Source organism: Molossus molossus, unplaced genomic scaffold (assembly GCF_014108415.1).
Source record: "Molossus molossus isolate mMolMol1 unplaced genomic scaffold, mMolMol1.p scaffold_m16_p_15, whole genome shotgun sequence".
Taxonomy (NCBI): Eukaryota; Metazoa; Chordata; class Mammalia; order Chiroptera; family Molossidae; genus Molossus; species Molossus molossus.
The window spans coordinates 69,190,196-69,211,452 of NW_023425350.1; the positions used below are offsets into that span (position 1 = coordinate 69,190,196).

Here is a 21,257-nt window from a genome sequence, read left to right on the forward strand (position 1 = left end):
GTTTGGTTCATTTTCAAGGTTCAGAATGAGGTCCTACCTGGGAAAGCTCCAGAGACAGGTGTTTGGAGTGAAAACTAAACAAGACATGGGAAAATATTTGCTCGATCTAAATTATGATCATCTAGGTACTGAAAATCAACATCCTGATATATCCTACTCTATTCAACATCCAAGTGAACAGGCATATAACTTCTGTCACAAACCAGTATGGTTAAGTCAAATCTCAACAATGAATCTAATCCTGACTCTTTTAAGACACAAGTTACTTCTGTTATCTGTAAATGTTTGGCTTCTAAGAACAGGGACATAACATACTTTTCAGTGTACTATAGCATAAATCAAATCCCAAAGATTCTAAAACAGCAATTCACTGCAAAGAGGAGCTTCTTCATTGGGAAAAATGGCTACTTATTAAGTTTTGGTGAGAAAATAGGAAAAAATAAAGAATATTAAAATAATACAGATTAACAGGATATAACAATATCCTCTAAGCTAATGTGATCACAATTTTAAAAACATCACAAATAGACAAACATAAATAAAACATTTCATATATATATAATGTATTGTTAAATTTGAAAGTAAGTCCAAACTTTCTTGTAAAATAGCCTCTAGGACACTAGCTGATGTAATAGGGACTCAAGGATATCAAGTAAATGAACATTATAATTTGCATTAACGATTTTTAAACCGTACTCTTAAATTAACCTTTTAAAATATGCTTTAGTCAAAAAATCTTTTGTGTTAGGATTTAGATTACATTTTGGTCTTTTATATATATATGTGTGTATATATATATACACACACACACACACATATATATAATCTATATATAACAAAGATATATAATTATATATAATATATAATTAATAATATATCATATATATAATCTTTTTTCTGTCAGTTTTATCCATTTCAGTGACTTTTCAATTAACAATAAAATGTTTGGACAGTAAATCAGAAAATACTTTCTATGGTAGCTTTAAACTGCATTTTTAACCCAAAAATGTAGGCAACAATGTGACCAAAGTATAAATAGCAGGAATTCCTGTTTCCTTGAACACAAGTGAGCTTCTTAGGTTGGTAGAGTCCTGTTCACTTAACCCCATGGAAGTGCAGAATCAGAGCAAAAAAAAGGAACAGAGTGAGGAAGTGAACATAAGGGACAGACATTAACATTAAACCATTTGCTGAGTGTTAGGCTCCCACAGAAATATTTTGCTGTATATTTTAAACATCACTTTTCAGGGGTAGTTGTTTTCACCCAAGGACTGATTTCCTGCACTTTCATTATCTTTTATAATGAAATGCTCCTTTGCAAGTTACTTACTAGAATTGTTACCAGCAAACACTATCACTACCATAATCTTCCAGTTCAAGACATTAATATCAGTGTAATACTTAGTTTCCATTATAAATAATAAATGTATAGAATAAGGCTGCCATTATTTTATACTGCAATAAATACACAAGGACGAATATAAATTACTTTTCCTAAAAATGCAATTTCTAACCAATTCTGGAGATTTCCAAACTCTGAGGTCATGGAATATTTCCTGTTATAGAACGCCAGTCACATGAGATCTGAAAAACTCTTTATTGGTAGCCACACAGTTGACTACAACATCTCTGTGTTTCCTTGCTATTTAAGAAAAAATATGGAACCTGGACATTCAAAACATTATCAATGCAATAATCACTACAGACTGTCACTGGATCTTTTAAAATTTTGTAAAAATGCCAAGGTCATGATGAATACAATTGTTGTGGCTACATCATTTGAAAAAGTAATATAAATTATGCTGCTAAAGACAAAAAACATGGAAACACATAAACATCACAATGTGACAACAGTAACTCATAACTATTTAATATGAAAAATTAAATTTAAAAAGGTATGTCAGAGAACTTGGGAATTTTTCACTTTAGCAAAACAATTTATAGCTAATTTCTATGATACAATAAAATACTTTTAAAAAGATATGACATTCAAATGCTTCATTTACACAAATAATATTGCCCACACTAATAAAAGTGATGCCCTTAAGTATGAACTGCTCTGCTAACTGCGAATTAAAAATGTTTTACTTCATTTTACATTTTTGTTAGCAGTTACATGTTGACAAATAGAGAGGATCCTAGTCAAAATGCTATTTCCCAAAAATAATGTACATCATATTGCTTGGAACGAACAACCATATAAAAGTGGTAATCATTTGTCCAAACATTGATTATGAAAGACAACTGGCATATTCAAGCAGAGTGTTCAATTCATGATGGTTTATTTACAATAAAAGTATTTTTACTGAAGCTAACATGATATATAAGTTTCTATGTCAACTGCTACAGTCTCTTAAATTTATAAAAATATTATATAAAATACCACAGGCTTTAGAGGATATAACTTCATGTGGTTCTGATACTAGCAGCTGAAAAGTGTTTATAATTTAAAAATAAATAAACTATAGAGGTAAACCAGTTACAAAACAGCAGAGGACTGCAATGGTCACAAGACTGAAAAGAACTGCCCAATTACACAATAGCTAGCAAAATGGTGAAGCAGTTGGATCAAAAGTTTTAAAAACCTCTTTCAGAGATTTGTCATCTGTTTCTCCACTGGGGTCATCATCTGGGGTGGGGCTCGGCTGTCCCAGCTGCCTTGACTGCCTTGGATCACTGTACTGGGGTCTAATTAAGCCTGTTAATGCCTGAACGGGAAGACTGTGCACTGCAGGAACCTGAACTGCACAGGAGCTCCTGAGAACATCTGCCTGTGGGTCAGCTGACCCATGGACAATGACTTCCACATCTGGAGTGGTTTTCTGTGGTGGGATTGCTTCTCCAGGAGAAGGCTCATTTCTGTCACCACTTTTTAAACTACCTTTTTTCTGGTTCTCTGCATTTTCTGTTGCTATCTCTGGTGCAGATGATGAACCATGCTCCCTAGGGTCATACAAACTAATACCACTGAGCACTGAACTTGAAGTCCCCAGTGGAACACAGGCTGAAGATGACAGTTTAGGGGCATATGGAGGCAAAGCCCCAGAGTTGCTGGTTACTGCCACCGAGGGCTGCGATGTACCAGGGCTTGACCTGGCTAAGTGAGGGGCACACTTTGATATATGTGACTCCTTTGTAACTGCTTGCTGAGACGCTGTACTGTGTAGTCTGTGAAGTCTAGGATCACATTTTTTTTGCAGCCTGGGGTCTCCTAATTTACTTGCTGAGCTGTGCAAGTCCCCAAATTGTTCCAGGTAGCTTTCTCTGTTTGTTGTGTTAATTTTGGCTTTGGCTGCTAATTTTGAATCGATGGGTACTGTGCTCTGATGGAGATCACTTTTGACATTCCATAACCTCTGGTCAGCTATAAGAGGGGGCAGAGGTAAACTGATTGAAGAGACAGGGTCGGGTTTTGGTAAAGGGACTGGAAGTAAGTCTTCCGGAGCCCATACGATGTGCTTTGCAAAGTTGGGCTTGGTGAGTATAATATCCATTTTAATGTGACTGAACTGTCTTAGCTGCGACCTTGGATCCTGGAGCACTGTCCCGGGGGCAGAGTCCAGAGGTATTAAGGAAGCCTTTTCTCTCAGTTCTCTTTCTGTGTCCTCTTCCTCATCATCTCCTCTCTTGTGTTTGATATTAGCGCCGGCATGCACATGATGTAAATCACACTTTGCTGCACCAGCAGAGGAGCTGACGTGCCCACTTCCATTTCCTCTTAGTTTTCTGGGATCCCACACAAGTCTGAGACCCTGTGTGGTAGACTCAGAAGATTTTCTAATGTCTTGTCTTGGGATGGTCCTAAGTCGAGGATCAGCAATCTGGTTCCCTTTACTCTTCTCTTTAGAAAGTCTTGGATCAGTAGGAGTACCGAGTTCCAAGGAGGACTGTTGCTGATTCCTTAAAGTTTCTGTCTGTTTCTGTAATGTTTTCAGTATTGACTTGACACTGCTTCCTTCTTCCTCTTCACTACTGGAATACCAGTTAACAGGATCATCTAAATGCAGACAAAGACTTATTATAAAGAATGAAGCATGCAGATCTGGCCTGGATTAAAAAAGCACATGCCCAAAGCAATCTATAGATTCGATGCAATCCCCATCAAAATACCAATGACATATTTCACAGAACTAGAACAAATACTTCAAAAGTTCATATGGAACCAAAAAATATCTCGAATAGCCACAGCAATTTTGAAAAAAAAAAAGGACAAAGTAGGTGGATCACAATACTAGATATCAGGTTATACTACAAAATGACTATAAGCAAAACAGCTTGGTACTGGCACAAGAACAGGCATACAGACCAGTGGAACAGAATAGAGAACCCAGAAATGGACTCAAGGCAATATGCTCAATTAATATTTGACAAAGGTGGCAAGAGCATACAGTGGAGTAAAGACAGCCTCTTTAATAAATGGTGTTGGGAAAATTGGACAGCTGCATGCAAAAAATGAAACTAGACCATCAAGTTACACCATACACAAAAATAAACTCAAAATAGACAAAAGACTTAAATGTGACCCTTGAATCCATAAAAATTCTAGAAGAAAATGTAGGCAACAAAATTTCAGATATCATATGCAGCAGAATTTTCACCTAAGGCAACAGAAACAAAGGAGAAAATGAACACATGGGACTACATCAAACTAAAAAGCTTCTGTACAGCAAAAGAAACAACCATCAAAATGGAAAGGCAACCCACTGTATGGGAGAACATCATTGCCAATGATATATCAGATAAGGGGTTAATTTCCAAAATATATAGAGTACTCATACAACTCAACAAAAGGAAGACAAAGAACCCAATTAAAAAATGGGCAGAGGAACTAAATAGACACCTCTCCAAACAGGTCATACAAATGGCCAAGAAGCATATGATGAAATGCTCAACATCACTAATAATCAGAGAGATGCAAATTAAAACAACAATGAGGTATCACTTCACACCTGTCAGAATGGCCGCCATCAACAAATCATCAAACAAGTGTTGGTGAGGGTGTGGAGAAAAGGGGACTCTAGTGCACTGCTGGTGGGAATGCAGACTGGTGCAGCCACTATGGAAAACAATATGGTGCTGCCTCAAAAAATTAAAAATTGAACTTCCATTTGACCCAGTGATCCTGCTTCTAGGAATATACCGTAAGAAGCCTGAAACACCAATCAGAAAGAATATATGTACCCCTATGTTCATAGCAGCACTATTTACAATAGCTAAGATCTGGAAACAGCCCAAGTGTCCATCAGTAGACGAATGGATAAAAAGTTGTGGTACATATACACAAAGGAGTACTATGCAGCTGTAAGAAAGAAAGATCTCTTATCTTTGGAGACAACATGGAGGGACCTGGAAAGTATTATCCTAAGTGAAACAAGCCAAGCAGAAAAAGACAAATACCACATGATCTCACTTATATATGGACTATAATGAATATAACAGTCTGAGGCATAGGGTGGACCCAGAAACACGGAAGAAGGGTACAGACTGACAACCCTCAGAAGAGCGGGTGGTGTGGGGTGGGAAGAGATAGACCACAGACCTTATATGCATTATGCATAACCAATGGACATGGACAACAAAGCCGGTGACGGGGCGGGGGGGATGGGGAGGAGGGTTTCAATGGGGTAAAAAAGGAGAAACATCTATAACAGTAACAAAAAAAAAGCACATGCTATTTCTGAAATAAGTATAGTTTAATTTCAAGACTATAGGAATGCGCCCTGGCCAGTTTTGCTCAGCGGTTAGTGTCAGCCTGTGGTCGAGAGAGACTGGGGTTTGGTTCCTGCTAAGGGCACGTACCTTGGTTGCAGTTTGTCCCCGGCCCTGGTTGGGTTGTGCGGGTGGCAACCACTCGATGTGTCCCTTTCACATCGATGTTCCTCTCTCTTTCTCCCTCCCACTCTATCTGAACAAAAAATGGAAAAATGTCCTCGGATGAGGATAAAAAAAAAAAAAAAAAGACTATAGGAATGCCAGGGTTTCAACCCCAAGACTGGAACAAGATAGGATGTGGTATGAGGGTGATCAATTTGGTTATTGTACTCTATAAGACAGAACTGTGATATTAGAACATATGCAATGTCCTTCTGGCCAGAGAAAGTCAGGGCCTTTCATTCCAACTGGCCAAGGGAACTCAGAGTGTTTGTAGTATAACAGGATGTGGGGAGAAGGGAAAATACTTTGGGAGAGGAATACTAAAATGTTTTGGATCTCTTTAATTCAAGCAATCCTTAAGCTCTGGATTTATTGAGATAGCAAAGCAGAGATATAAAAAATTTGTTTGGAAAGAAAACAAAATACTAATAATGACAGTTAAGTAAGCCATGGGAGCTGAGAAAATGAGGGGTGAGGTGGAGGTTTTTCATTTGTATTTTACTACATTTTTAGATGTTTGACCTATATGACTATATTAGCTATTTAAGCATTAAATTAAAAATATAAAATAAGCCCTGGCTGGTGTTGCTCTGTAGTCAGAGCTTCGGTCCAAGCACCAAAGGATCTCGGGTTTGATTCCTGGTAAAGGGCATGTACCTGGGTTGCAGGTTCGATCCCCGCCCTGCAGGAGGCAACCAATCGATTTGTCTCTTTCACCTCGATGTTTCTCTCTCCCTCTCCTTCCCTCTTTCTCTCCCTCCCTTCCTTCACTCTCTCTAAAAATCAATGGAAAAAATATCCTTGGGTGAGGATTAACACAAAAAATATCAAACAAAACTAACACCCTAAGTTTATATACTTGACCTTTAATGAGAACACTTTGGGCCTTACTGCTCAAGTCTGTTTATCCCTAATGTGTTAGACACAATGTTAAGAAGCTTACCTATCACAGGCCTGCTCTCTAGTTGAGTAGATGGTATGATAAGGTAAATCTTCCTCTCTTTATTCAGACATACACAGGTTGACTATGAGTTGGCTACACACACACTAGAATATCCTGGATCACTAGACCATTTCAGATATTCTCATTTCACCTCCTTGTACTGCTTACTAATGCGTTTCTACTACATGGAACTCGAGTGTTACATACTTAGCTTGAACAGAGCAGTGCTCAAAAAACAAGCACTGGTAATTAGGGTGGAGATGTGATTTAATATAGAATATACTATGTCATAACGACAAAAGGTTTTACTGGTATCTCAGGGTCTGGGAAAATTACTTCTAAACACTAGGTCTCTTTCCTCCTTCTCCTCTGACCTTCAGGAAGCCTAAAGCTGGGCTTGTGATTCACTTTAAATATTTCTGCAGAGTAACTTCACTCCTCATAGAACTTCTTACATGACCCAAATAGGGAAGATGCTATTTATTCTTACTTTCATATCAATGTATTTAATAATCAGTCAAATCCCTTTTGGAATGAGAATGAATATAGAACAGAAGGAAAGTAGAGCAGCAGAGGCCCACAGGAAGCACATATTAGACAGGAAATAATAGTTAACAGCTTTTTATCAAAGGACAGATAAGATTTATAAAAGCATTAAAATTTATAAAAATAGCCCTGGCCAGTTTGGCTCAGCGGTTAGAGTATCGGCCTGCGGTCCAGAGAGACCCAGGTTCGGTTCCCACTAAGAGCATGTGCCTTGGTTGCAGTTTGTCCTCGGCCCTGGTTGGTCATGTGGGTGGCAGCCACTCGATATGTCCCTTTCACGTCAATGTTTCTCTTTCTCTCTCTCTTCCTCTCTCTCCCTCCAACTCTATCTGAACAAAAAATAGAAAAAATGTCCTTGGGTAAAGATAAAAAAAAAAAAAATTATAAAAATAAAAACAAACACACACAAAAAACTTAGCTGGTCAAGACTTTTTCTGTATACAGAGAAAACAACCCTCATAAAACATCACCAATTATATAATATTATAGTATAAGACTTTATATCATTTTAGAAAAGTTTTGATTTTCTTGTTTATGAAAACAAAGATTTGTAAGACATTATAGAAAGCTTACCATTAAGTGGTTGTTTAAAATTAAATTTTAGCACTTAAAGGAATAAACATAAATTGTATAGGAAATTAAGTTATCAGGAATCCCTCATTTCCCTGTGATGTTAAATAAGTGAAGAGTTAATATTAGCTTATTTCAAAATATAACAAATAATGTTTATATAATAGCTTGTAGCTACCTAGTGTTATATAGCTTTACGTAGTTAGTCATAAATTTTATGTTTAAGAATGGCCACCAATTTTGTAATTCATAAGAACTGGATGCTTTAAACTTTTCTCTCCTTAACTGAATTAACTAGTTGCTGTACACTTATCAATATCAAAAATACTGACGTAAACTTAGTGTCTCCAGATAATCTTTTATATTAAAAGATTAATATAGCCAGTTTGGCTCGGCGGTTAGAGCGCTGGCCCGCGGACCAATGTCACGGGTTCGATTCCGATCAAGGGCATGTACCTCAGTTGCAGTTCGTCCCAGGCCCTGGTCAGGTTGCGCGGGAGGCAACCAGTCGATGTGGCTCTATTACATCTATGTTTCTGTCTCTCCCTCCCTCTCACTCTATCTGATGATAAAATTGAAAAAATATCCTCAGGTGAGGAATAAAAAAAAAGAAAAATAATATTCCTTCCTAATATAACAGAATATGAACTATACAGTCTATGCCCATAAAAATTTCTCTAGTAACTGAATCATTTTGAACTTGGTCTAGAAGTCAAAATTCTTGAACTAGAAGGTGTCTTTTTCCTTTTCTGTTTCTTTTCTCCCAAAACAAAAGGGCCTAATACCCAGTTTGCTCACTTAGGCCTCACACTCTAATTTCAGATCTAACCACGGGTTCAAGTAAAACCCTCTGCAATTAATTGCTAATACATTGATCGCACTGGAAACCACAAATAATCCCCCCAAAACAAGGAGCTACGAGGTAAAGTGGAAATAGGATAGATAGTTCAGAGAAACTCATTTTCCAAACTTTAATCTATTCAAGACCATTTTAGGAACTGACAGGTGAGATGCTATCATAACATCTGACAGCCCTGGCTAGTTTGGTTCAGCGGTTAGAGCGTCGGCCCACGGACCAGAAAGTCCCGGGTTCGGTTCCCGCTAAGGGCATGTACCTTGGTTGCAGTTTGTCCCTGCCCCGCTTGGGGTCGTGTTGGTGGCAACCACTCGATGTGTCTCTCTTACACTGATGTTTCTCTCTCTCTTCTCCCCTTCTCTCCTGCTCTATCTGAAGATAAATGCAAAAATGTCCGCTGGTGAGGGGAAAAACAAAACTTAAAAAAAAAACAAAAAACATCTGACATGCCCACTAAGGAAATGCAAATCACAATCTTAATAAAATATCACTTCACACCTAACAAGGATAACTTAAAAAATAAAGAGAGAGAGAGAGAAAGAGAGAGAGAGAGAGAAAATAACAAGTGTAGGTGGGAATATAGAGAAACTGGAACCCTCCTACACTGCTGGTGAGAATGTAAAATGATGCAGCCACTGTGGGAAAATTTGGTAGTTCCTCAAAAAATTAAAAAGAATGGTCAAATCACCAGGCAAGTCCATTCCTAGGTATAATCCAAAAGAATTAAAAACCTGGACTCAGATACTTGTATGACGATATTCTCTGCAGCATTATTAAAAAAAAAAAACATCTGATATACCTTCTTCTTTGCTGAGTGCCCTCTGAGGTTGGGTGCTGCCTGAGTCTTCATCTTCTTGGTATTTCTGAGTAAGTCTGACGAAAAGAGCTCTCTGTACTGCAGGGAGGAGACCTGGTGCAGGCAGGGGGTCGTGGCCTGTCATGTTGCTGCTGCCATCACACCCACTCCCATGGTTAGGTGAGTCTTGAACAATGGGAGGCTGATGCTGAGCAAACTCACCATGCCACATTCCGTCTGCACACACAATATGGAGAGAGACAGACATTGATTCAGCACAAAACTCCACTAAGAGCACCACTGTGAGTTATAAGAAATTGAAGCTCTAACAATAATTACATCTGATTAGCAAATTATTATGTGATTGTAAATATTTTTTAAAGTTATAAAGTTCTATTGTTACAAATGTCTGGTTAAATTTAAAACATATTTTAAATTGCATCACATTTTACTTAGTTTTATTTACATCATACTTTCTTATCATGCTTTTAATGAAAAAATAGGACTCCAAATATTCAAAATTAGAAATGAGTTATCCTCAAAGTTAAGACTTACCACTAGAGTTACCAGGTGGCTGACAATTAGGTGCAGTAGGTTGTGAATAATAATTATCATAAAACTCTGCTGGGTTTTGTAGGGACTCATAACTGGTGCTGAGCTGCATATCACCTTGCAGGTGTGATGAGCTTGGAGAACAGTGATTCTCTCTGGGCACTTTCATCATGTGTTCTGGAAAGCCCGGGCAATGGTAAGCACCACTCATACTTGGTACTGAAGAAGGTGCATCTGGTTGAACAATTACTCCAGCTTGGCTGTGAGAACCTACAACTCCATGTGGACCAGGAGGTAAAGGTGGGCTCTGTGGCACTGGCAGACCAGGTCCTGCACATGGATGATGTCTAGGGGAGCCTGGATGCATCACAGGAATACTGTGTCCCTGAGACATATTAGGTTCAGGACCTGGACTTGACCCAGAACTGTAGATATGCTGAGGATGTGGGCTGCTTTCCTGAAATTGTGGTCCTGGTGGCGAGGCACTGCTATAAAATGCTGGTGGCCTACAGACAGAAAGGGTATTTCTTAGTTCAAAGAAAAGAGGTAAACAAGAATGTCACATTTCTAAATGGACCTTGGTTACATGTGTTTGTCTATATCAGAATAGAATACTTTGTTTCTAAGAAGCCATTTATTCCATATTGTCTATAACTGGAAGCAACAACCAGTTTTCTCAATTGCTGCTTATTAACAGCTGTTCTAAAATTTATTCATTACTGATATTTTGAAAACTACAGAAAGTACAAAGATAAATAAACACCCTTAATCCCGCCACCCAGAGATAAATGGGTTAAGGGTTCTGTAGAGAAAGCCTATGGAAGGCAGCAGAGGGCAGGGCAGGAGGATGTGGGAAGGAGCAATCAGGTGCATGCCAAACAGCTGCCTGCTATCTCTAAGTGAGCTTACTCACATGATCAGCATGGACACAAGTTAGTTTCTTAATAAGAATTTCTAGGGGAACAATGTTGCATTTTTAAAAATTTTAACTTACTTCTTCCCAATCTTATGTGCTAAATCCACAGTAGGTTTTACAACTATTTCAAAAAGAGATGGAATTTTCTTGAAATCATCAGAGAGATCTGTCTGAAAATCATCTTCAGGATCGGAAAAGGGAAAGTGCTCTGGTGGGGTTGGCAGGAGCCCCACTCCTGGAGGTGGTTTGGGAAGAGGGGTTATGCCACGCTTCCTAAGTTCTTCTAACTCTCTTTCATCCTCATTTGTGGGTTCCTCTTCAGTGTTCAATACCTAAACATAATTGGCAAAGATTACCACATTAAAACAAGCTTTCTTCCTCACATTTAAAGCTGTTAAGACTTTAGTAAACTAGTTCTATTACAAGAAAAATATACTATTAAGTTGCATGGGTTTATAGATAGCTAACTCATTTTTGATAAAGAGAATGAGGTTCAAAGACATAAAGGATATTTCTCAAAGTTAATTGGCTTTTCAATGGCAGAACAAGAATGAGAATAAAAATTCTTAATTCCTAGCCCAATATTTCTGCTTTTCTAACACACTGTATTAATGAAACATGAAATAATAAGTCTATGGCTTCTCAGCAGTTTTATATAACATAATTCAAGTCAAATGAATCTGTAGAAAGGCCTAATCATCAAGGTACAAAAATATTACTCACTTTGTCCAAAAGTTTCTTCGTTTCTTTAGTCAAATCATCATGTGAAAATTTACACTTGTCTCCTTGGTAACATTTTGCTCCACTATGATAGAACTTGCATGGAAATTCATGTAAATAAAAATATTAAGGAATAGACCACATAAAATCAAACTCTAATATTTTTTTTCTTTATTGATTTTTTTTATTAGAGAGGAAGGGAGAGGGAGAGAGAGATAGAAACATTGATGAGAGAGAACATCGACTGGTTGCCTCCTGCATGCCCCCCACTGGGGATTGGGCCCACAACCTGGGCATGTGCTTTGAACGGGAATCGAACCGGCGACCTCTTGGTGCATGGGTTGATGCTCAACCACTGAGCCACACCAGCCGAGCACAAACTCTAATATTTTAAACCAAAAAACATAACTGTGTTGAATCATCAACAAGACTCTACGATTATATACTGTACTGAATTTTCTATAATAACACAATTTATTCTAATTTAAGATTAAATATTTGAGTTATACAGCAAAACATTAAAAAATACTTAAATCTCTTACTCTACTCAAACTAGAAAACAATTTTAAAGAAAAACTATTTATAATGGTTATAATATTTATATGGTTATGCAAGCCCTGTTACTTTCCGCAATAAAATAAAATATTATGTAGAACAAGTAAATTTTGTAGCAAGAACTTGTATCTATGAAGCATAAGGGGCTTAACTGCCATGTTAAAGTCAAACAACCCAAAGAGAGCTACCGGCTCATCTGACTTAAAGACTAGTTTCACCTAAGGTTTTGGAGACAAACTTCTAAAACATTAACCCTAGAAGTATGGTGAAAAATACACCATTTTCACACGGTGTTATATTTAGAGAGAATTCCTGGATGGTTTTACGAAATTACTATAATCATCATATTAAAAAGGCCAAAAGAGAAAAATCACATGATCATCTTAGCAAGTGCAAACAGTGACTGATAAAATTCAAAGTCCTCCTTTGATTTAAAAAACTCTTAGTAAAATAAGGACATACTTGATTTTTTAAAAATCTATCAAACTATGGGCACAACCTAAAGCTGGACATTATTAAAATGTATAATGTCTGCCACAATCATTACTATTTAACATTATTCACAATTAAAATAGAGAATATAAATTATATTTGGTATTTGTATGGCTTTATCTTTATATTTAGATAAATGATAACAGGGATTTTTTTACTTTCATTTTTTACTGTTTTTTAAAATATACTTTTATTGATTTTTATTTTATTTTTTGAGAGAGAGAGGAAGGGAGAGGGAGAGAAAAAAGCATTGATTGATACAAGAGCAAAACATTGGTAGCCACCTCCTGCACACCCCCTACCCAGGATTGAACTCCAACCAGGAATCAAACTGGTAATCCCTCAGTGCACAGGATGATGCTCAACCAATTTAGCCACACTGGCCAGGGCTTACATTACTTTTGAACTAGACAAGACTACTTAAAAATTCATCTGGAAAAATAAACATGAGAATCTATCAAATATCAAGTGTGCTGGTGAGGCAGAAATAATCACAGCAAAGCAGCAGAGATATGAGGAGAAACAGACCACAAAGCCAAACAGAACAAAACAATATATATAACATTTCATCATAATAAAAATAGAGTTTCAGTTTGGTGGGGGGGATGCTCCATTAGTCATCAATGGTTGTGAAAAACTAGCTAGATTTTTGGGGATGAGGTGATTAATATGGAAAGATACACTATATATACAGTGTATCTTTACACACACACACACACACACACACACACACACACACACATAAAAGGACTATAAACATATAGTGAGATACCAATTTGGGTGGGGGCAGGAGTACAATTTAGATGTATTGATTTTCAAAGGAAGTAGTAGGGAAGAATATACAGTGATAATTGAGGGTAAGATTGGATGAGACTTTGATTTTATAATATTTAACAATAGTAATTTATTCCTTATGAACCTAAGTAAAAATAATTAAGCCATAAAATAAATATTTTGCCAACTCCTTCAGGAAGCACAGGCTACTGAAATACTTATAAAGTAAATTAAATACAAAGTACCCTAATCTCACAGATTTTTTTCCAATGAGAAGTTATCTAATTCATTTCCCTAAAGACTAAAACTCAATTTGCCCTTTTGTAGTACAAAGGCTGACAAGATTTAGTTTATGTAATGTGCTGTTTTAAATTTTAAACCAAATTAGGCTTTCTAGGTTGTGTTTATGATTTTTAAAATCCTAAATTATGCTTTCAAACCTCAATATTTTAGTTAAAATATTTTCAGTAAAGGATATTATGCATGTAAATGCAGTTCTCCCCTTTAGTACAATATCCTTGTAAATAAAATCTGCAGATCTCTTTTCTCTTCTCCAACTCTGCATCATGATCAAATTTACATTGATCTCCCTGTTCACAGAAAGAAAAGAGGAAACAAAGAGGAAAAAAATAATTGAATTTTCTCCATGGCATTTCATAGTGGAATGACAGTTATATCTTCAGCCTTTAAATAATGAGCTAATAACAATTCCTTAGAGTTTTGCCTAAGATGGTGGGTGTGGCTATGTGCAGAGGCAGCACAGTGCCATGGCCTCAAGGGCCTCTGCCCACTCATCATGTCTAGCTGAGCTACTGTGGGGACTTATTTGACTCTGTGGTATGGCCGTGTTTACAATGGGTCAATAACAGTAACTACTTCCTAGGGTTGCTGTAAAGATGAAAACATTTAATATTAGTAATCCACTTTGAACAGTAGTTGCCACACAGTCAGCACTGTTTATTAAATAAAATCTAATTTTAATAAATTACATTACTGTCCCAAAATATAAATGAATTCTGATATATAGTATTTACATCAAGATACATTTTTTTTACTCTTCTTTTTTTTTACTAATTAATTTTTGTTACAGACGTTTCTCCTTTTTCCCCCACTTCAAGATACATTTTGAAGAACCAGTTTTATTACAACTAAATGAGAAATGAAAAAGCTACCCCCCCAAAAGGCTTAAATTTTGAAAAGCATTTTTGAAGTAATATATGATACCCCTATGAATTTACCTTAATACATCTCCCTTCCAGAAAGTATTTACAGATTTGTTTTCCTTTGTGTTCCACTGTGTGCTGATTAATAAATTCCTGAGTCATTACCTTCCATTTTTTCCCTGGTTTATTATACTGCAAGAAAAAATAATTTATTTAAATGCAACATACAAAATATTAAATAGGTACTAAAATGTACAATCAAATGGATCTGGAAAACAGAACTGACTATTAAAACTGGTCAAGACAGGACAGTCTGAGGCTATTCATTTATTCAAAGAGAGATATGCTTCTAGTAAACTGCTTACTGTCACTAGTGGTTGCAAAGAACCCTATTTCTATTTTAATGAGGACACATAACTACATTTTAAAACATAAAATTACGACAAGCTTGAAAATTAACAATACTGCTCAGTTTTGGCAAAGAAACAATAAAATATGTACTTTCACATAGTGATAGGTATGTTATAAAAGACTTAAAATATCCATATTGTTTGACACAGAATTTGATTTTATAGAATTATTCTAAAGGAATGGTCAGGAAGCACACAAAGATTTTATTCATAAAAATAACTACTATAGTCCAGCTGGTGTGGCTCAGTGGATTGAGCATCTTCCCACGGACTGAGAGGTCCTGGTTTGATTCCAGGTCAGGGCACATGCCCGAGTTTTGGGCTCGATCCCCAGTAGTGGGCATGCGGGAAGCAGCCAATAGATGTTTCTCTCACACATCAATGTTTCTATCTCTCTCCCCCTTCCTCTTGCTCTAAAAAACCAATAAAAACATTTAAAAAAATAACTACTACAGAATTACTTACATAGTAAAAAAACAAAGAAAGCTGATCCCAATTTTACAATAAAGATAAAAAAATGAAAAAAATATACCCCCACATTTAACAGTATATGTCTCTAGATGAATCTCTAAGAAAGTAGAGATTTTTTGCATGTGTGGTAATTTTGTACTTTAGGGGAAAAAAATCTCAGTAAGGATATATTGCCTTTAATTTATAAATTTTAAAAAATTAAGGAAAAAAGTGTATGAGGGAAAGTCTCACAGCCCTATTTGTTTTCCTTGGTTCTCCTCACTCCCCAACTCAACTTCCGTTGAGTTTTAAGACCGGGTCACGACAGGGGATGATGCTTGGCCACACTAAGGACAGCCATTCATGATGCCATGAAACAGCCCCGTTCTTCAAGCACCCAGCATGCGTGTACCTGATGCACTGCAGGAGTGCTGTGACTATGTGCTGTTCTGATTTGATTCCAGTTTTCCCTTTTCCCTCAATTTACTAGAAGACAAAGAACAATGTTGCACAACCCACTGAAATAGGAAATTAACTCGCAGCAAAACACTTGGGACAACAGATGGCTAGATTTAAATCTGAGCTTTAGAGCTCACAGCTAAAATATGTATTTTTTATTTATTTATTTGTATCCTCATCCAAGAATATTTTTCCATTTATCTTCAGATAGAGTGGAAGGGAGGGAGGAGGAGAGAGAGAGAAACACTGGTGTGAAAGGGACACATCAACTGGCTGTCTCTCGCCACAACCCCAACCAGGGCTGGGGATGAACCGCAACAGAGGTACATGCCCTTGACTAGAATTGAACCTGTGACTCACTGGTCCACGGGCCGACACTCTAATGGCTGAGCCAAACTGGCCAGGGTGAAATATATATTTACTATAAGAATTATTTTAAAAAGCACAAGGAAACAGATAATCCTGAAGATCCTTTTAAAAAATATACCTAAATTGAAAAAAATATATATATACCTAAATTGCCCCAGAAAAGAACAATAACATTGCTTATACTATACTCTTAAAGGATCATTTAAAATACCTTAAATCTATGTAAATTTCACTTACAAACATTTTCTATTTATAGGCTCACTTAGAACAAGTAGATACAAATGACCAGCTCACATATGCCATCTGTACAAAGAACTGTGGTTGTAATAAAATAGACAGCCAAAGAGAGTTCATTATGCAAAGTCAGTGAGCCAACTTGAGGACTATAACTCTGAAATTAAACAGTAAAAATATTTGGTGATTATCACACACACACAAAATATCCTGAAAAATGCACCAAGTAGTACCTATGTTTTATTAATTCAGTAACTCACTCTTTCTGTCAGTCTATATTACTTTCTAATGATATGCCTCAGTGTTTTAATAGAGGATTGTGGTTTTTATTTTCAGTTCAGTCCTGTTTAAATAAGTAGAAAGTATCTCAGTATCCATAACTATGAGAAATCTAACCATAATCTGGTATTCTAGAAAATCTAAGCACCTTTAACAAATAAAATTTTACGGCAAAATAAAGTGCTTAGATCTGATCTTTTAAATTTGAGCCTACAGAAGGAACCACAAATGTCCTCTTGTTAAGTAAAAGCTGGAAGCAGAAGTAATCTGGTTCATCAACCTCACTGGACAGATATGAAAACTGTAGATTAGAGAAGTTAGTGACTTACCAAAAAAGTCGCATGGCACGTCAGCAGAGTCAGGATAGAACTCTGCACTATCTCACACACATCTTAAGAAAATACAACTCAAGAAAGAGGGAAAGAAAATAACCTAGACCACTTACTGGGTTGCTTAAATTAATTTACTCTAGAGAATATATTATATTGGTACAAGGAACAAGAGCATAAAATATTTTTTAAAATATATCAGGAAGGGGATACTGGAAGGATCTACCAGGAAAAGAACATGTATTTACAGAAAATTTAATAGCTACTATAAAAGACTAAAAAATTTAAGAATTTTATGGCCAACAAATTAATGTCTTTAAAAGTTTGCATGTTCTGTGCCTACCCTCGAATTTTCAAGAAAATTAGTGCAGAGTGCAGGTATCCCTGAATTTATCTGGTCTCCGAGGCTCCTATACTCCCTGAAAAGTCTAGGATAGAAGTGGATCTATGCTGGCCAATCAGCATGTCCACCTGACCCTGGAAGGGCCTGAACATGAGCACACTCTTGTTTGTTTCCAAGATCACAAGAAGAAATCTCTCATGACATTCAATAAACTGACACAGTTGATGACATATTTTAATCTTGATAAATAAAAAATCTGATGAACGCAAAAGAATTTATTCTGATTTTCTATTACATGATAAATGTAATATCATGTTGCAGCTCAGTTCTATAAACACCTAAAATGTTAGTGCTTAAAGGGGCCCTTAGAGTTAATTTAATACTGTATGTACTCTCATTTTACTGATTAAGCACACTGATGCTCACAGAGAAAGGCAGCAACTTGCTTGAAGCCATGCTTTCCTGGAAGCTTTTTTTTTTTTTTTTTTTAAGGTATAATAGGGCGTAAATAACGTATGTAAAAGAAGGCTCACTTTAAAAGTGTTCATACTAATTTGGTTTAGGGAGAGCAGCACATTCTAGAGGTCAACTGGTGTAGGAAGATAAACAGACAGGTTAGAATCACCCAGAAATCCTAGGCTTCTTTCAAAGTTGCTTTTCCATGGAGCATGAAATAGGATTCTTTATTCATAACCTTCCCAGAGCCTTTTGTTTGTTTTTATCCTCACCTGAGGACATTTTTCCACTTTTTGTCCAGATAGAGTGGGAGGGAGAGAGAGGAAGAGAGAGAGAGAGAAATATCCATGTGAAAGGGACACATCGAGTGGCTGCCACCCGCACAACCCAACCAGGGCCGGGGACAAACTGCAACCGAGGTACGTGCCCTTAGTGGGAACCGAACCCCGGTCTCTCTGGACTGCAGGCCAATGCTCTAACCGCTGAGCCAAACCGGCCAGGGCCCAGAGCCTTTAATATGTTAATGCTAAGAATTCCTAAGAGAAGAGTGGCATGTGCAGGGTTTCACAAAATTATCTGGGCTTCAACTTCCTTTTTAGGCCACACCTATTAAACATCTCCCTAAGGAGTATATTAAGGAGTACATGTGAAGATCTTTAATCATTATCTTTAAGCCCAAAGATCAGAAAATCAAGCATTTTCAATTACAATATATTGCTATCCCCTTGCTCTCAATCAAGTTTGCAGCTTTATAACCAAGCCACCCTTGATCTGTAAATTCAATCTGACCTCACTGGAACCATAGAATACAGAACACAGAAAGTTGCTACACAGTTGAGATGTACATGTTCAAGTTCAAGTTCAAGATGTATATATTTAAAAAAAAAAATTTTTTTTTTTCTTCATTACTTTTTTTTTTTTTTTTTTGGTATGTGCCCCTAGTGGGGGCTGAACCCAGGACTCTCTGGTCCGCAGGCCGATGCTCCAACTGCTGAGCCAAACCGGCCAGGGATCTTCATCACTCTTTAGAGAGAGAAAGAAAAGAAGGAGAGAGAGATAGAAACATTGATGAGAGAGAACATCGATCGGCCACCTCCTGCATACCCCCCACTGGGGATCGGGCCCCCAACTTGGGCTTGCACCCTGACCAGGAATCAAACCAGCAACCTCTTGGTGCATGGGTCGACGCTCAACCACTGAGCCACACCGGCCAGGCAAGTCAACATATATGTATTTGATATCTACCATATGCATGGTTCATAAATTTATCAACCATTTATTCCTCCTTTTCTTCTCTTCAATGCTTTCAATTCTAGTAAGTTAATGTACCACTATTTCACTTCTTGGTCTGCTACATATTGAGCTGTTACCATTTTACTGCCATCTGCATTCGATGAAGATGACTGCATGGAAAGGAAAGCCTGATAGAGAACTAACAGAACATACATTTTTGCTTTCAGATATTTCACTTTTATTTTGAAGTGCTTTCAAACATATCAATTTTATTTCAAAGTCACCTAAATCTGTATCTAAATTGGAATCGTGACTAATTAAAAAATAATTCATTTTTGGAATTTATTTATAGACATTCATTTGATCTGAGTGAAGAATTTTTCATTTACTAGAAAAGTAGCATGAAAATCTCAGCGCTTTATTTGTAGCCAAATACGTTAAAAGATGGAGAAGCTAATCTCCTCATTATGTATAAACTCTCAGTACCTCTTGAAAGTCATCCATTCCTGAAAACATGCTGGGTCCTTTACTGGGTCTTCCTCCACGGTCTTTGCGTTTGATTTTCTTCGGCAAACCTCGTCCACGACCAACACTAAAACTTTTAACTCTCTGTTCAATACCTGAAAAAGTTAAAATGTACTTCAAATACTATAGAAAAACAGCACACCTCTTAATACATTATCAGTTTATAGGAAACAGATTATTTGTTAACAGTCTATGATGTACAGTGCATTTTTCTCCTCTAGATCCAATTTAAAAAATAACTCAATCTTTATATTTTACTTCCTGGGCACTACTTCTTATACTTTTGTTTCTTTCATTCTTGTTTTTAATCCTCACCCAAGGATATGTTTTCACTGATTTTTAAGAAAGAGAGGAAGGGAGAGATATACATCAATGTGATAAACATCCATTGGTTTTCTGTGACTGGGGATTGAATTGAAACCTAGGTATGTGCCCTGATGAGGAATTGAACCTGAAAACATTTTGGTATACAGGACAACGCTCTAATTAACTAAGCCACCCGGCTAGGGCTCTTTTGTTTCTTAAGGGATGTTAAAAACATAAGGAACAAGGATGTACATGGCTAGAGAAGTCAAATCCTGTTTCATTCTTTTCAATTTTCCTTAGAATAAGCAATTAACAAGGCTTTCTGTTTTTTAGAGAATTAAATATTATATTCATCTCTATGGAGACATTGCAGGTATGACTGGTTAATTTATAGTGAATTGCGTTTCTATTGATGACTTTGAGTAGATAACACACACATCTCCAAGCATAACTTATACTTGTCTTTTACTTTTGAAAAACTTGCTATTTCGTAAAAGTATCTAAAAAGATACCCATAGCAAAAATTATTTATTAGGGTAGGAAGTTAAAATACAAAATGACTTCATATTTTACCTGAATCAAATTAAACTAATAAATTTTCTAATGATCTTAAACCTTCAAAATAGCCAGTAAATACATAAACAAAATGTTTCATCTTATTAAAAGAAATTAAAATTTAAAAATAACATACCGCCCTGGCCGGTTTGGCTCAGCGGTTGGAGCGTCGGCCTGCAATACAGAGAGACCCGGGTTCGGTTCCCGCTAAGGGCACGTACCTCGGTTGCAGTTTGTCCCCGGCCCTGGTTGGTCGTGCGGGTGGCAGCCACTCGATGTGTCCCTTCACATCAATGTTTCTCTCTCTCTCTCTCTTCCTCTCTCTCCCTCCCGCTCTATCTGAACAAAAAATGGAAAAATGTCCTCGGGTGAGGATAAAAAAAAAAAAAATACCAATTTTCACCTTCAAGAATAGTGTGGGTAGGAACTTGGAGAGTTGGGCATTTTTACACACTAACAGGGATGTTATAAATTGGTACATCACCTTTTTAGATATCAATGTGATATATGAATCAAAAATCTTCAGATGTGTGGCTATGTCTTTTGACTCAA

The 21,257-nt window shown here is 36.8% G+C and overlaps 1 protein-coding gene across 1 annotated transcript in view; it reads right to left on the reverse strand.

The window, feature by feature from the left end:
- Positions 1 to 2,395: 2,395 nt before the first annotated feature.
- Positions 2,396 to 21,257, reverse strand: part of ZC3H6 (zinc finger CCCH-type containing 6) — a 56,654-nt gene continuing 37,792 nt past the window's right edge. The window contains exons 5-12 of the mRNA XM_036262827.1: positions 19,806 to 19,939; positions 14,833 to 14,949; positions 14,073 to 14,184; positions 11,777 to 11,886; positions 11,132 to 11,385; positions 10,141 to 10,643; positions 9,589 to 9,822; positions 2,396 to 3,997 (exon numbers count right to left, since the gene is read on the reverse strand). Coding sequence (XP_036118720.1) covers positions 2,544 to 3,997; positions 9,589 to 9,822; positions 10,141 to 10,643; positions 11,132 to 11,385; positions 11,777 to 11,886; positions 14,073 to 14,184; positions 14,833 to 14,949; positions 19,806 to 19,939 — 2,918 coding nt within the window. The 3' untranslated portion in view covers positions 2,396 to 2,543. The remainder of the gene's footprint in view (positions 3,998 to 9,588; positions 9,823 to 10,140; positions 10,644 to 11,131; positions 11,386 to 11,776; positions 11,887 to 14,072; positions 14,185 to 14,832; positions 14,950 to 19,805; positions 19,940 to 21,257) is intronic.